At 47.9% G+C, this 15,615-nt stretch overlaps 1 protein-coding gene across 2 annotated transcripts in view; it reads left to right on the forward strand.

The window, feature by feature from the left end:
- The first annotated feature begins 13,170 nt into the window (after positions 1 to 13,170).
- KCNIP1 (potassium voltage-gated channel interacting protein 1) overlaps positions 13,171 to 15,615 on the forward strand; it is a 383,763-nt gene continuing 381,318 nt past the window's right edge. Inside the window, exon 1 of one of the 2 annotated variants that reach the window (XM_003810923.4) lies at positions 13,171 to 13,649. In XM_003810923.4, the coding sequence (XP_003810971.1) occupies positions 13,562 to 13,649 (88 nt within the window). In that variant the 5' untranslated portion in view covers positions 13,171 to 13,561. The remainder of the gene's footprint in view (positions 13,650 to 15,615) is intronic. The other variant, XM_034960934.3, reaches the window with a different exon arrangement.

Genomic DNA, 15,615 nt, shown 5'->3' on the forward strand with positions numbered 1-15,615 from the left:
ACCAGCATGATCCATCCCTCAACAAACACAATTCCTTCCAGAAGAGGAAGGCAGGTGCCAGCTGTTGAGATAGTAATTTCTTTGTCCTGACAACATTGTTGTTTATCTCCGGACCTTCCATCCATATGGGTAAGAGATAGGAAAGAGCGAGAACTGGAAGGGACAGACATCACTGCAGAGGGTCCCGTGGGGGGCTTTAGAGAGGGGTTCCAATGCCTCTCATTGTTCTACCTCCCAGCCATTTTGTTGTTGTTTTGAGACAGAGGTTTTTCTCCGTTGCTTAGGCTAGAGTGCAGTAGCATGATCTCGGCTCACTGCCACCTCTGCCTCCTGGGTTCAAGTGATTCTCCTGCCTCAGCTTCCCAAGTAACTGGGATTACAGGCACCCACCACCATGCCCGGCTAATTTTTGTATTTTTAGTAGAGATAGGGTTTCACCATGTTGGCCAGGCTAGTCTCAAACTCTTGACCTCAGGTAATCCATCTGCCTCTGCCTCCCAAAGTGCTAGGATTACAGGCGTGAGCCACCGCACCTGGCCCCTCACAGCCATTTTGAAGGCCTGAGCTCCCTGATGGAAGGCATGGAGCCAAGCTCAAGCATTTTTCCACTGACATGGCAGGATCTTAATAGAGGTTTGTCCTGTGATTAAGTCCTTTATTGACGCTTTGGAGACACACAACCCATACCCTTCCCAACCTGAGCTGAAGCCACAGATGCAAAGGAGCCTGGGAACTCCTCAAGTCCACTTGTGTCCAGTCCTCTGCCCTCCTGCAGGGAAGCTCTGTAGTCCAAGGACATCCAACTCCCAGACTCGCTTCCAGGGACAGAGATACGAGGATCTTGGGAGTAGAGCTGTGGGCAAGAATGCCAGACTCCTGGTGATTCTGGGATATAACCCCTTGGAGGGGCTTGTCACGGGTCTGTGTTCCTTCATGCCTCTAGTACGATTCATGATCATCTTTATGACAATAGTGACAATAATGACAGCTACCATGGTCCAAGCCCTTATTACATGGTGTGTCCTTACACACATTTCTCATTAACTACATCGTATGATGTAGGTAACATTAGTATTCCCATTTTACAGATGGGGAAACTGAGGCTTATGAGGTTCAGTTTGTGTAAAATCACATAGCTGGAAGGTATGGAAACTGGGCTCTTCACCACCACAAGGCACTGCCTCTCACTCAGTATGCCACTGCATGCCCATGCAACAATTTACGATTAGGAATGAAATTCTCATACAGTCATGCATCACTTAACGGCAGGGATGCGTTCTCAGAAATGTGTCCTTAGGTGAATCCGCTGTTGTGTGAACATCACAGAGTGCACGTACACACACCTAGATGGCATATTCGACAACACACCTGGGCTCTCTGGTACAGCCTGTTGCTCCTGCGCTACAAACCTGCACAGCATGGGACTGTCCTGAATACTGCAGGCGGCTGTAACACAACGGTGAGCATTCGTCTATCTAAACACAGCCAAACATAGAGAAGGTACAGTGAAAATACAGTAGTATAGTCTTATTGCACCACCTTCGGATATGAGGTCAACTGTTGACTGAAATGTCATTATATGGTGGGAGACCGTACATTACTTCATTTACACTTCACCTGGATATATACAACCTGGAAGCTCTTTTTCCAACCATATCACAGACAAAGAAATTGAGGCTTGTACAGGTGAAGGGGCCTGCCTTTCCTTTGCTCACAGGAACGTGAGGATGATACAAAAGTGAAGGATATTGGCATTCTTCAGGCAGGGAGATAACCTGGACAGGGGTGGTGCAGCAGGCACGTGCATAAAAGGAGCAAGAGAAGCCTTCTCTGTCGTGAGCAAGCTTGCAGGCCAGATGGAGAAAAATGAAGTAAAGTCACCCCAAAGCCTGGATTCTCATCTGGAGTGCCTCTTGCCTGTTGCCCTTCCCAGAACGCTCCAGCTTGGCACTGGGCTGGAATTCCACCAAGAATTGAGTTGATTTCATCATCTGAGGCCCTGGGCACAATGACAAGGGTGGTTTTCTCGGATCTGCAGTGAGCATTACACCAGAGTGTGGGAAACAGCGCCTACTCAGGGACCCCACTCTGGGACCCAGGGCAAACTTGCCTTCGTCTCCAGTCAGCTCATTAGCCGCCCAGGACTCTGCCAGCCCATCCAGGCTGTGATGTAATTACCAAAATGGAGATGAATATTTAAAGGGACTCTTACTTAACCGATATACTTCCTCTCCAAGTTCCCTCCTTCACCGGCTCTGGATGAATTTCTGGAGGGATTGCTCTGACATAGGCCCAGAGCTACCTGTGGTTTGACCTCACCATGAGGCCTTTCTTCACCCTTTCTTGGTGGCTTGCCTTGAGGGTGTTAGGAGATGGTCCGTTGTCTGACTGTGAACAGCAGGGCAGCTCTTATATTCTTATTCTCCATAAATGGATCTCTGGGGACAAGACGCAGATGGGTGGGGGGACAGGGGAAGGAAACATAAAAGCCAAAGGGACTGGATACCTGTAACTAATTACCCCTTTACTGTTTCTGTCACCAGACCTTAGTGCCACAAAGGATTGTGGGTCATTTGTGACAATGTATGTTGTAAAATGTAAAATGCAAGTGACCACAAATCTGAAAGCAGTATAGAACTTTGATTAAAATAATGCAGGCTCTCCACTGGCATTCTTATTGTTGTTAGGAGAGTCTGGTGCTCTGTTCAAGGGCTTTTCTGTGCTATGGATTATCTCTGTTTAGCACAAAATATCCTGTGTCCCTGGAAACCCCTTAGTCCTGAGAAAACCAGGGCAGTTGGTCACCCCCCTGTTCAATGCAGGCATCAGTTCCACTAGGTAGGGGGTCTTAGCTGCATTTTAAAGATAAGGAAATAAAGACTTAATGGGTTGGAATAACTGGGTTATGTGCACATAGCTAAAGAATGGTTACACAAACAACTTCAAGTCAAATATTAGACCTGCGTATTCCTAAAATCCCTATGGCAGTTTGCAATAACTTGAGGCCAGCCTCCCTCTCCTCTTTTCTAAGCCCTCTTTACCTTTCTGTGTCCTCTGATGGCTGTTGTTTATCAAGGCAACCATCGTGATTCATACCTCAAAGCATGCTTTGAATTCTACTCCTATAGGCTCCAAAACCCTTATTATCCAGGTTCAGTATTGCTCTAAACTAGGTGAGGTCCTGAACAGACCCAGATTTCAAGCATATTCAGGTGGATTTGTTTAACAGAGTGTGGCTACTGGAACATCTGGAGCCCAAAGTACACAGGAGGCAGGAGAGAGCCTACTTTCCTGAAGAGAGGGACGGGCCAACTGTCCGACAATGAGGAGGTGGGCATTCTTTCCTTTGTAAAACAAAAAGTATCTGAGACAGGGGTCAGTCAATTCAGAAGCTTATTTTGCCAAAGTTATGGACCATAACCCATGACACAGCCTCAAGAGGTCCTGAGAACATGTGCCCGAGGTGTCTGGGTTACATCTTGGTTTTACATGTTTGAGGGAGACTGAAGACATCAGTCAATACATGTGAGGCATACATTGGTTGGGTCCAGAAAGGCGGGACAACTTCAGAGGTGGGGAATGGCTTTTAGGCCATGAGTGGATTCAAAGATTTTCTGGTTGGCAATTGGTTGAGAGTTAAGTTGTTATCCAAAGACTTGGAATCGATAGAAATGAGTGTCTGGGTTAAGATAAGGGGTTATAGAGACCAAGGTTCTTATTATGTAGATGAAGTCTCATTGGCAGCTGCCCCAGAGGCAATAGATGACAAATGTTTCTTATTCAGATCATGAAAAGGTACTTCTCAGCCAATCTCTTCTGGACCAGAAAAAGACCTGGAAGGGAAGAGGATTCTCTACAGAATGTAAATTTTCCCCACAAAAGAGAGTTTTGCAGGATCATTTCAAAAGATGTCAAAGAAATATATTTTGGGGTAAAATACTTCGGTTTATTTCAGGGCCTGCTATCTGTCATGTGATGCTAGAGTCAGGTTGGAATTTGGTATCTTATTGTTGCGAAGAGTCTCTTCTGTCTGTCTTAGGGTCTCTATTTTGATGTTTAATGGGTCAGTTGTGTGCCTGAACTCTAAACGGAGAAGGGTATATATAATAAGGCATGTCCAACAGCTCCCCCAACTGCTTTTCATGGTCCAAACTAGTTTTTCAGGTTTAGTTGGATCCCCTTGGCTGAGAAGTTTCATTCAGTGAGTTGGTGGGGCTTAGAATTTTATTTTTGGTTTACACTTTCAACATACATTTTCAGAGCCACTACTGAAAGGCACATGCCACCCTAGGCACTGGGGATAGCGTGGAAGAACACAGCCCAAGTACCTGCTGTTTGGAGCGTTCAGGCTAGTGGGGGAGCAGATACTAGGCAGACAAATATATAACAGAGAGGTAGGGAGTGGCACATACTCTGAGGAAAGATAAACCGGGGAGTGCCTTTCTAATGCATGTCAGAGAGACCTCTCTGTGGATGTGATGTTTGAGCAAAGACCTCAATAAAGTGTGAATCAGCTTGGCTGGGGATAGAATGTTCCAGGCTGAGGAAGAGCAATGCAGAGGCTCTACATCTGGAGCATGCTTGGCCTGTGTGACGAGCAACAAGAAGGCCAGAAGGGCTGGAAGGGAGTGAGGGAGGGGGAGAGCTGTGAGGATGGAGAGGCAACTGAGACCTGGTCACCCAGGGCTTTGTGGGTCCCAGTAAGAATGTCGGATTTTGTTGGAATGACAATGGGAGGTCACTGGAGGTCTTGGGGTAGGAGAAGGACATGATGGTTGGTGGGGCAATAAAAGAGATCAGGCTCTACTCCCAGCCCTGCTGTCCAACCCTCAGCCTCTCAGCCATGGAGATGATGTCTTCATCAGCTCCAGGGCTGTGATGTCAGTTAGCTCAGACTGTGGGACCCAGAAGACAGGGCTGGGAATGGGAGGCTCCATCAGCAGCTTCTCCCTGATCCCTTCCCCTGGGGCCTGGTTCTGCCTTCTTCCATGTCCGCCTGTTAATCCAGGACCAGAGAACTTTTGTCTGATTTTCATGGTCTCTACAAGCTATCCACAGCCAGAACTGTGTTGGGACTTGAGGAGGGTGGAGACCATTCACTATTCTGTGAGATGAACTTGCCTGGCATGGTGCTTGGCACTTAGTAGGTACACAGACACAAGTTCCCTTCCTCCACAGCTGCATGAAATGATTGCCCTTGTCAGTCAGGAGACCAAGAAAGATGTCTTTTAGGGAAGGAGGTGGGGAACATCATTCTCTCCAGCTGCTGAATAGGCTTGATGACTCTGTCTCTATGTAGTCAGAAGCCATAGTTGTGTGATTCTAAATGTCACTTATTCATTCCTCCAGTTAACTTTCTTACTCCTCTTCTGCCCTGGGCTTTGTGCCAGGCACTGGGGTACCAGAGGAAAAGGTCATAGTCCCTGTCCTTAGAATTACTTGTAGGACTTATTAAAATACAGATTCCAAGGCCCATGCCCAGCAGCTAGTTCTCTGAGCAGGCCCAGGACTCAGCATTTTACCAGGTTCCCAAGTGATTGTGATGCTTGCTGAAATTTGAGAGTCAGTCCTCCTAGTGTCTGGGCATGGGCCCTGAAACCCACATTTTTTGTAACTCCTGTAAGGAATTATGATTTAAATAAACCATATTAGTTTCCTGTGGTTGCTGTCACAAATTACCCCAAACTGGGTAGCTTAAAGCAACAGAAATTTTTTTCTCATTGTCCTGAAGGGTGAAAGTCCAAAATCAGGTGGTGTTCCCTCCTGAGGCTCTCAGGGGAATTCTGCTTCTGGTGGTTCCAGGCATTTTTTGACTTGTGGTTTCATCACTTTCATTTCTGCCTCTATGTTCACATTGCCACCTCCTCCTTTGTCTTCCTTATCTTCTGTTTCTTGAAAGGACACTTGTCATTGGATTTAGGGACTAGCCAGATAATCCAGGATGATCTTATTATTGCAAGACGCTTAATTATATTTGCAAAGACTCCTTTTTCAAATAAGTCACCATGTTCACAAGTTCCAGGCTGTGAACATGTCTTTCTGGGGGCCACCATTCAATCCACTACAAGGACGCTGGACCATACTTTGAGAAAAACTTGCATGTGACTTCTAGGAAATGGGCTGATCAGAGAAACACTAAGGAGGTAGAAGTAATAGGAGCTGGCAATGGGCAAGCTGGGTGGAAGAGGATAAGGGAGGAGTTGCGAATGACTCCCACTGTTCTGACCTGGGTGCTCTGGGACATTGATGATGCAGTTCCTGGAGACAGAGGGTGTGGAAGAAGCCAGCTGGGCCATTTGGAAAGAGCAGAGCCCTGAGCACCTGGAACACAGGTCAGGTATATTTTGATGGGAAAGTGACAGAAAAGTAGCATCGAGAATCAATTTGCATCTCAGAATTGGGATCCCTGCCCTAATCTCTCTACTTTATGCGGCCGTGTCCTGCTTTTCATGACTCTAGAAAGCAGAGGAGAAAGTGGATATAAGATATAAATTAGTCTGTCTTGTAGGGCTTTCTCTTGGTCCCATTCTGGGACCAGCCCGTGTCCATACCTGTGGCCTTTGGTATCCAATTTAAGGCAGTTCTTCTCTTTCCATGATCACACAGTAAAGGAACCCCCGTATACAGTGCTCCAGGACTGAGTCCAGTTTTTAGTGTAGCGTGCAACAAGAGCAGAAAAGGCAGAGTTGGGAAGGACATGTCAACGGGCAGCAATGAGGTGGTATAAAGACCCTGGGCATTTGGAGGCAACAGAGGGAGAAAGGTCTGCTTCAAGGACCAACTTGGTCTCTTCCTATCTCTGCCCTGGCAGCACCAGCAGCTGCACATTGGCCCTTCTTACCACTTCCATGGCAAAACCAAGGTTTCTCTACCTCGCCTAGCCGGCCCCTGCAGACTTGCTGACACAGCTGAGTGCGGAGTGCATCTAGACCCCAACATGAGGCGCCCTTCTCTCAAAACAAATGAGCCTTCAAAACTCCAGCAAACAGTGCTAATGAATTGCCCTCGGCTTCTTAGGCATCATTTTCTCGTAATTATAATGGGAAGAAGACATGGAGTCCCACTGAGAACATGGAGCTAGCCTGCCCCTAGAGCAAGGCAAAATCCCTCTCTGAGGACCACACTCAAGCAGAACTGATTTTTCTAAGACTTAGAGAAGAACCAAAATCTGATTTAATTCTTAGGAAATTGCTTTTTTTAACCCACCTGTGTAAGCCTGTATTTAAATGCTAATATATTTGGCCTGCTGGGATGCCACATTTATTTTCTTCCTTAGCAGCAACAAAAATCATTTATTTATGAGAATTCTAGCTCCTACCTGCTCTCCTGAGTTCCTCATCTTCATTTCCATCTACCAGCTGGATGTTTGTCTTCCCAAGACATACAAAATCTGTAACCGTCTCCCTTCCCAGACCAGATTCTCTTTATACCTTTCCTGTTTCTGTTTCCAGAACTACTGATGGCTTTTGCCTCCCTCTGCTTCCCCCGTGCTTTCCTCCAATCAGTCATTAATCACACTGCTCGACCTTCCTCTCACCGGGGCAAATAACATAACTTGTCTAAGCCTCCATTTCCTCATCTATAAAATGGGTTTAATAAATACTAATACCTACTTCATGAGCTTGTTACAAGACTAGGATGAGCTAATCCAAATAAAACACTCAGAACAGCATCTGGCAACAGAGTAACACATCACAGTGATATTTCTATAATGATTATGACAATGATCACGACCCCCACGGAACCTGTCCCTTTCCTCTTTGTAGTTGTTCTATGAGCTGACCAGCAAACTCTGGGAGAGCCCTATCCTGCTCATTAGAAAACACAGACCGGACACTCTTCATTTCATCAGTATTTTCACTGCCTGAAATTCTCTACCTTATGAATTTGTTTGTTTGTGGTCTGAGTACCCCCTCCCCTGTTCAGCCTGTAAAATGCAACTTCCATGAGGCAAGGGATTTTGTCTTATTTACCAGCATATCCCTAATGGCTGACACATAGTAGGTGTCAGATAGATATTTGCTGAATGAACACATGAGGAGAAAAAGGCTCTAGGATTTTTGGAAGGAAGACATCTAGACGGCGCTGGTTTTTAAGCCCTTCAACACTCAGGTTTCAGGGCTCCCTTCTCTGCTCTGCTCATTTCTGCTTTGCAGGCAGCCCTGTGACAAGCTCTGTCACTACGCGGGGAGAGAGGTGCAGGCTGGAAGAAGAGCGTTTTTTTCTAGTTCACTTCTGCCTGCATCTCCACGGCAATAGTTCTTGACCCTAGCATCAATATGTTCCAGCTGCAGCAGCTGGTTCCAGTTTGTAGTGTTTTTCTTTCTTTAACTCCCAGAATGAAGCTCATCACACAACCTCAGAGACATCAGCACCAGCCAGCAGGCACTGCCTCTGCCTCACTGGGTCCCTTTGCTGAAGTTCTAGGTCCAGGGGATTCCAGTCTTGATTTCCTTTATCCTCTACTCACCCCCACCCAGCTCTAGGAGTGGTAGCTGCTTCCTGCATTTCCTATCTCCATGATTCCTCAGTGTTCCTTTTAGCCTCCTGCAGTCCTCCAGTGCTAGCTTAACAAGTCTTTATGTGAAGTCCTCTCTGTTAAACTGGCTGCTGTGGTCTTTTTCTCCCGGCTGGACAGTGACTGATCCCTTGTCTAGTCATTCCCTGCCTCCCCTCCCACACCACAGCTCTGGCCTTAGAGGGAATTCTTTCCAGGACAAACATCTTTAATCTCTCTCCACGATGCATCCAGGGATGGAGAGTGTATGATTTAATAGACAGCTACTAATTTCTTCCAATATCGAGGCAAAATATACCTCTCTAACACTGTGAGTCACTTTAATTTTGAGCCCTGGTGAGATATCAAATAAGTTTTTGTAAATTTTAGAGTCAAATGTCAAATGATCTTGGATTCAAATTCAGCTTCAGCTGTGTGACCATCAAGAAGTTACTTTCCCTCTCTGGGCCTCTGTTTCCTCACCTATAGAATAGATAATATCGTAATAGCTACCTCATAGGGCTATAATAAATATTTAAGGTGTGTATGCACTTAGAACAGTCACCTGCACGGGGAAGAAACTTGGTAAATGATGCTGTCATTATCATCATTGAGGAGGACAGCCTTTCAACTTTTGAAGGACAGCATGCTTGTCCTCTCTTAGCCTTGCACTCGAAGTCGGAGCACTTTCCCAGGCCCAGACACCAGCTGGAGCCCCCATCTGCTTGTCCTACTTCCGCCTGGAACTGGGGTGTGAAGATTCCCATAAACGTTTCAGGTGGAGAGAAAACTCTGACTTCCCAAGTTCCTTTGGATAACGCACATCTGTGACCCAGAGGCTGACTAACACATGCCTGCTGATGGTCTCATTTTCAGGGTCTCAGGTGCTACGTAAATCCTCTTCCCTGTTCTTTATTTGCAGGATAGCACATTCCTTGAGCAGAGCACGATTCTCTCCTGTATTCTCCTGTCATGAACTGCATACTGGCACACCTTGCCTTCCTTTGCTGGGAATGTTCTTGGCACACTGAGTCCCTTGCCCATGTATTGGGGGGATATTGCTGTGTGGTGTTTTGGATATTGCTGACCCTCTCTGGGCCTGACTTATTTGTCCAAGGCTGAGAGTTCAAACACATGATGCCTTGCAGAGATCAGAGGAGAATCCAAAATGCTTACTGCTAGGAGAGATAAAAATCAAAGAGCTGGCTCCATAATTTCGAACAATTATAAAGTCTCACCTGTACAGCCTCTATTTATTTTCACCTTCCTTTTTCTGTGCTTGCTTGGTTTCCACCTCTGTGAGTTCTTTTCCACTTACCACAGCTTCAGTGATCTCAATCTTCTCTTCCTCTTCTGGAATTCTCTACCCCTCCCTTGATAAAAACAGTGTTTTATAATGGTTTCATGTGAGAGCAACGATCCCATCTCACACTTCCTTTGGAGCCCTCCACAGCATTTGCCTGGCACTGGGCACACAGCAGGTGTTCAGGACTCCAGACTGATAGAGAATGTTTCTTGTCTAGTCACATAGATGGTAGGTGGTAATTTTGGGGATGGGGCAGGAATGGCATCAGCATCAACAGCAGGAGAGGTAGGAGCAGCAGCAATAACCTTTGCCGTTGATGTAATAACCTCTGCCATGTACTATGCCAGCCACTATATTAAGCACATTAATTTCATTTAAACCTTCCCCAGACCCTATGAGATAAGGATTATTATTCCCATTTTACAGAAGAAAAAACTGAGGCTCAATGAGGCTAACCTGTTTGTTCAACAGCTGCTGAGTTGAACTCAACCCTAGGATTGAGCTCAAGGCTGTCTTTGGCCTTTGCACTTGTTATCCTCTCAGCCTTAACTATTCTTCCCCCCCTCAGAGAGCTGTATGGCTGGTTTGAGTCTCTGCTCAAATGTCATCTTAATAGAAGCCTTCCTCAGTGGCCCTATCTATCTGAAATCGGAACTCCTGTTACTCTCTATCCATTTGATCAGTTTTCTTTTTCTTTAAAGCACTATCTCTTGTATAGAGGCCCATTTGTTGACTATTTCTGTCCCTGGACCACATGAATATAATGTCAATAAGCCCAGGGACTTTGTCTGTTCTATCTACCACTGTATCCTCAGCACCTGGAACAGAGTCCATGATAATCGTATACTTTCAATATGCATGTGTAGGATGAACGAGTGAGTCAGTAAATACCTAGTGCGAAGATCTGTGCCCTTATCCATTATACATCTGGCTTGGAGGAGTTATGGGATGTTCATAGGATTTGTCAGATCAAACAACATATGCTTTTGTTTCTTTCCCAAAATATGGTCAAATGTTGGGATTCCAGATTCCTGAGCTGGGGCCCAAATGCAGATCCACCCTGGACATCTCTTATCATCCCTGAACAGAGGCTGCTAACTGTCTTGTGAGAGCCATTCCTCCAGCAGGATTCCTGGCCAGATTTCCAGGCTGAAGACTGAGCTCTGGATCACCTTATATCACTATGGTCACAGCCTTTTTTCCTTTGGCTTCTCAGTTTTTAGTCTTACCCTCTCTGGTGGGATGGAAGAGAGGAGCAACTGGGCATAGTTGAGAGTCCTATGTCCTGCAAAGTGAACTCACCTATTCAGAGGACAGTATTATTGTTGGTAAAATGATCAGATGGGTCCCACACCCTCCCTTCCAAACTTTCTGTCTCTGATCCTTCTCCATGGTGCCTAGGTTGTCTGCTCTTTGCCCACTCCTTGCCTGCCAGGTCGTGCTCCATGACCGTCTTAACACCTACCTGCCTCATGCCTCAATTCCACTAAGATTCTGCAAAGTGAAAGAAGTTAGTTAGATAAACTGATTCTCAACAAGGACTGAGTGTCTCGTGGTGAATCTCTTCCTCTGTAAGTCCATGAGGGCTCTGACCTTGTCGTCTCATTTGTCTGGCTCAGCCCTTTCTGCAGCCTGGGTGCTCAGCTCTTTCCTACACACTGGGAGCTCAGTAAATATTGGATAAGTGAATGAGTGAACCAAAGACTAAGTGCCATTAACACTCTCAGACACCGTGTGCCTTTTTTTTGTTTTGTGAGACAGAGTCTCACTCTGTTGCCCAGGCTGGAGTGCAGTGGTGCAATCTTGGCTCACTGCAAGCTCCGCCTCCCAGGTTCACACCATTCTCCTGCCTCAGCCTCCCAAGTATCTGGGACTACAGGTGTGCACCACCACACCCGGCTAATTTTTTTGTATTTTTAGTAGAGATGGGGTTTTACCATGTTAGCCAGGATGGTCTTGATCTCCTGACCTTGTGATCCACCCACCTCAGCCTCCCAAAGTGCTGGGATTACAGGTGTGAGCCACCGTGCCCGGCCACCATGTGCCTTTTAACTGGGACCTTCAACTCTTAAGACAGAGAGTGAATAACACGGCAATTTTAAGCCCTAAGACATCTAGCACAATGGGGTATTTCCTGCTAGAGCTACTTCTGTTATATATGCTCTGACTCCTACCATGCTGGCAAGGCTTGAGGGCTTCGGGGTTTTGAGAAGGCTCTGAGTTTGCAGACTGTCTCCCAGGCCTCTTTTCAGAGCTGAAATTTGTTGATGAGCACTCTGAAGGCTGAAGTTTCTTTCTTCAAGATTCACTTCCACATTGACTCCCAGAACATGGGGTAAAAATCACACCTGATACATGAGTTCTGGCTTATCTGGCATTTTGTGAACTGGCAGTCTCCATTTTCTGTCTCTTAAGCAACGGATTCCTCTTGAACATCCCAGAGAAGCAGATCAAAGGGAGACAGTCGAGGCAGAAGAAGAGACTTTCCAAGGCATAGCCTTATTCAGATGAAGGTGTTTCATATCTGCTATTCACAAGTAGCCACACTGCATTCACAGATGTACCCATGGCCAGGGCCCACAAGGACTTTCTGAGGAAAGCAAAGCAGGGTTGTTTTGGGGGAGGTTCACACCTGGTGAAGAGGGTGGGACGAGATGTCCCTGCCACCAGGGTCCCTTCCAATTCACGCAGCCTATGGTACTGAATGGCAGCCAGGTTTTTTATGGAGCAATAGCTGGACTTCACATTTGCATAATGCCTTGCAGTTTCACTGTTAAGAGTACTGCATTGTATTCTAATTATATGAATCTCGGTCATTCCTTTATGACATTTCTGAGGAATACTATCTCAGTCAAGAAAAGCCCTAATTGCACTCCTCTCCTATCCCGGTGAGAGAGCACAGACTCGTGCCTGCTCCGCAGGGGTGGAGGCTGGAATTCAGTAGTCTGAGTCGGGGATGCCTGGAGCAGGAGGTGGTCAGGGGCATTGTCCTTTCCAAGTCAGGAAGGCAGACAGCACCTGCTGTTGGTGCCAAGGTTACTGGACAGGCTGCGAGGGCTCTGTCTGTCTGTCCGATGTTCACAGGCCAGCTCCCCGGAGGCTCAGCACTCAGCCCAGCTTCTCCGAGATGCAAACCAGGCCACTCTGAGGCTGCCTACAAACTTTCTGCTGAGTGCCGACAGCTGCTTCCTGCTCTGCGGGGAGTTCTTCCAGATCCTGATCAAGGCACAGAGAATTGATCTATCAGATTAACCAGGAAGGAAAGAGTGGGAGAGCGAGTGTGGGAGGCTGTGGGGCTAAGTGTTTTCTGCGTAGCAGTCCCCTCCCTTCTGACTTGAGTATTAATTGCTACATTACCGCTGCCATGTAAGAAAGACAGTCAGCAAAGCCTGGGAGAGCTCCAGCTCCTCCCTCCCTGCTCTGCTCAGCTTCACTCTCCTCCTCGGTTCCCTTGGAGTACCTTGTGCCCCGGCAGTGCTGTCCCGGCCCTGGCATCCTGAGGTCCTCCCGTGGTGAGGACTTAAGTGGACAGCAGGAGTGGGTGGAGAGAGGGAGGGAGAGTTTGCCCTGCAGGCTCTCTGGATGCAGAAGCCAGACTCGCTGCAGAGGCAGCTGTGCTGTTCCCGGAGCCTGGCTTCAGGGGTGCATCCGTCACTCAGAGTTCATTCACCCAGGCAGGCTCCAAGTTCCTGGGGTGCACAAGGTGGGCACTGTCCCTTCTGGGTGCTGACAGCAGAGCCTGGCTCCCCTCCGCCACCATGAGCGGCTGCTCCAAAAGATGCAAGCTTGGGTTCGTGAAATTTGCCCAGACCATCTTTAAGCTCATCACTGGGACCCTCAGCAAAGGTATGGAAACTGGCCTTGACCCTTGCTTTCTGTCTTGATATGGCCTGGCTGGTCGCATTGCCTCGGTGTGGTAAGCGTGACCATTCTGGTGCACCCAGTCTTGGAAAAGGCTGGGGAAATTGGTGGCTGGGATTCGAGGTTGCTGACAACCTGGGTCCTGGCTCCGAGTAGGCGGGCACCCAGCCAGGGAACTCAGCTGGCTGTAATTGCCTGGAACTTTGGAAATGGAGTTGGTGGTGTGTGGCTGATACGTTATGGGCGGGCAGAGGGATAGAACCCTTTCCAGAGCATTGGAAGTGGCTTAGCGTGACTGGAGTTTCAAGAAGTTATCCATGGAAGGTTGTATTTTGTTGATAAAAGAGAGATTTGATGCAGTGGGTTGTGAGTAATTCTGCAGAACAGAGACGCTTGAGGGGGTCAGTGGGAGGTGGTGATGGGCCGGCATCTGCTTTGCCCTGGTGGCTTCAGAAACCGGATCAGCTCTGCACCTCAAGTGCCAAGAGCCTCCTCTCATAGGGTTCCAGGGTCTCGTGCTTCTGGGGCTTCATTCATCGTTCTGCTTTCTTGGATCCCTGTCCCTCCACATTTCATGCCTATGTCCATGCCTGTCTTTTCTGCTTCTCCAGGAACTAGGGTGGCAGGTGGTTTGCAGGAGTAACTGTCTGGGCAGATCAGAAAGTGTGGCTATGGACCAGAATTAGGGCTGCAGCCCCAGATGGGCCCACAGCCGGGAGGCAGAAAGAAGGCTAACTCCTCAGGGCCCAGTCCTGTGTCTTAAACCCCATTTTACACTTGGCACCAGGGAAGGTGAGGCCCTCAGAGGGGTCTGGCCAACTTTGTGGAGATGATGTCAAGGGAGAGCAGCAGCGTGATGTGGTTCCACTGGCTGAAAAAACGTCTTTAAATATTCATGCTGTCTTTCAGGAAGAGTCTTTGGGGGCTGGGGGGAGAGGCACTGGAAGCAGCAGGCAGAATATTCAGGGAAGGAGCCCACGAACCTTTGATGGGATTTTACAAAATAACAATGAGAGCAGAGAAAGGCTATATGCAGCCAGATCTCATGACACGGCTCAGGTGCCCGCCGCCCAGCGGGTCTGGCCCAGTGTACGTTGTGTGGCATGTGTGGGTGGTGGGAATGATGGGATTCTGTTTATCTCCTTCCTTGGGATGTTCTGACCTTCCTGTTATTTCCCTACCATCCTTCTGAAGTGGGGTGCTGCTCTTCCAAGATACTCAGGTGGGCTGAGCCCCCAGTGTGGAGGGCCAGGCTGCCTGGCAGAATTACTGGAGGCCAGAAGTGGGGTAAACAGGAGGTTAATGGGTGTAGCTGTGGTTGTTCTCAGTGGCTTTACCTCCTGGAGAAGGAGAAAGCAAAGGGGTTAGGAAATTTCACAAAGTCTCCCCATTCAATCCTCAGAGACAACTGGAAGGTTTTCTTTCCACATTACAGATAGCAGGACCTAAGAGGGTAATGGGTGTGGGGCAGCAACCCATTGCAGCCTCTCATGGAGGGCTTGTCCCCACCTGCAGTCTGGTGGCGACCAAGACCCCACACACAAATGCTCCCTGGATGCCACACTGAGTGCTGAGATGGGGGGATCATGGGGGTTTCCCACAAGTGCAGCAGAAAGAGCTTTAGTCTAAGGAAACCTAGGTCTCAATCTGATTCTGCTACCTGGGCAAGTCACAGCCTCTCTGAGCCTCAGTTTCTTCATCTGTAGAACGAGTCCATTACCTCCGTCCTGTCTACCTCCTAGCACTGGTGCAAAGATCCAAGGGCACCTAGCCATGGGATCCCTTTGTGGAGTGTGTTGCCATGACCAGTTGTGAGGGTGGGGTCAGGGCTGAGATGAACATGTGTCTGCGGAGAGGGACCCCGACCCATTCCCCTGGCAGGACCAGGGTCAGAGCTCCTCAATTGCTCCTGACTCACTCCTGCAGGTGAGTCTGTACTCCTCAAGCAGCA

Source organism: Pan paniscus, chromosome 4 (genome assembly GCF_029289425.2).
Source record: "Pan paniscus chromosome 4, NHGRI_mPanPan1-v2.0_pri, whole genome shotgun sequence".
Classification (NCBI taxonomy): Eukaryota; Metazoa; Chordata; class Mammalia; order Primates; family Hominidae; genus Pan; species Pan paniscus.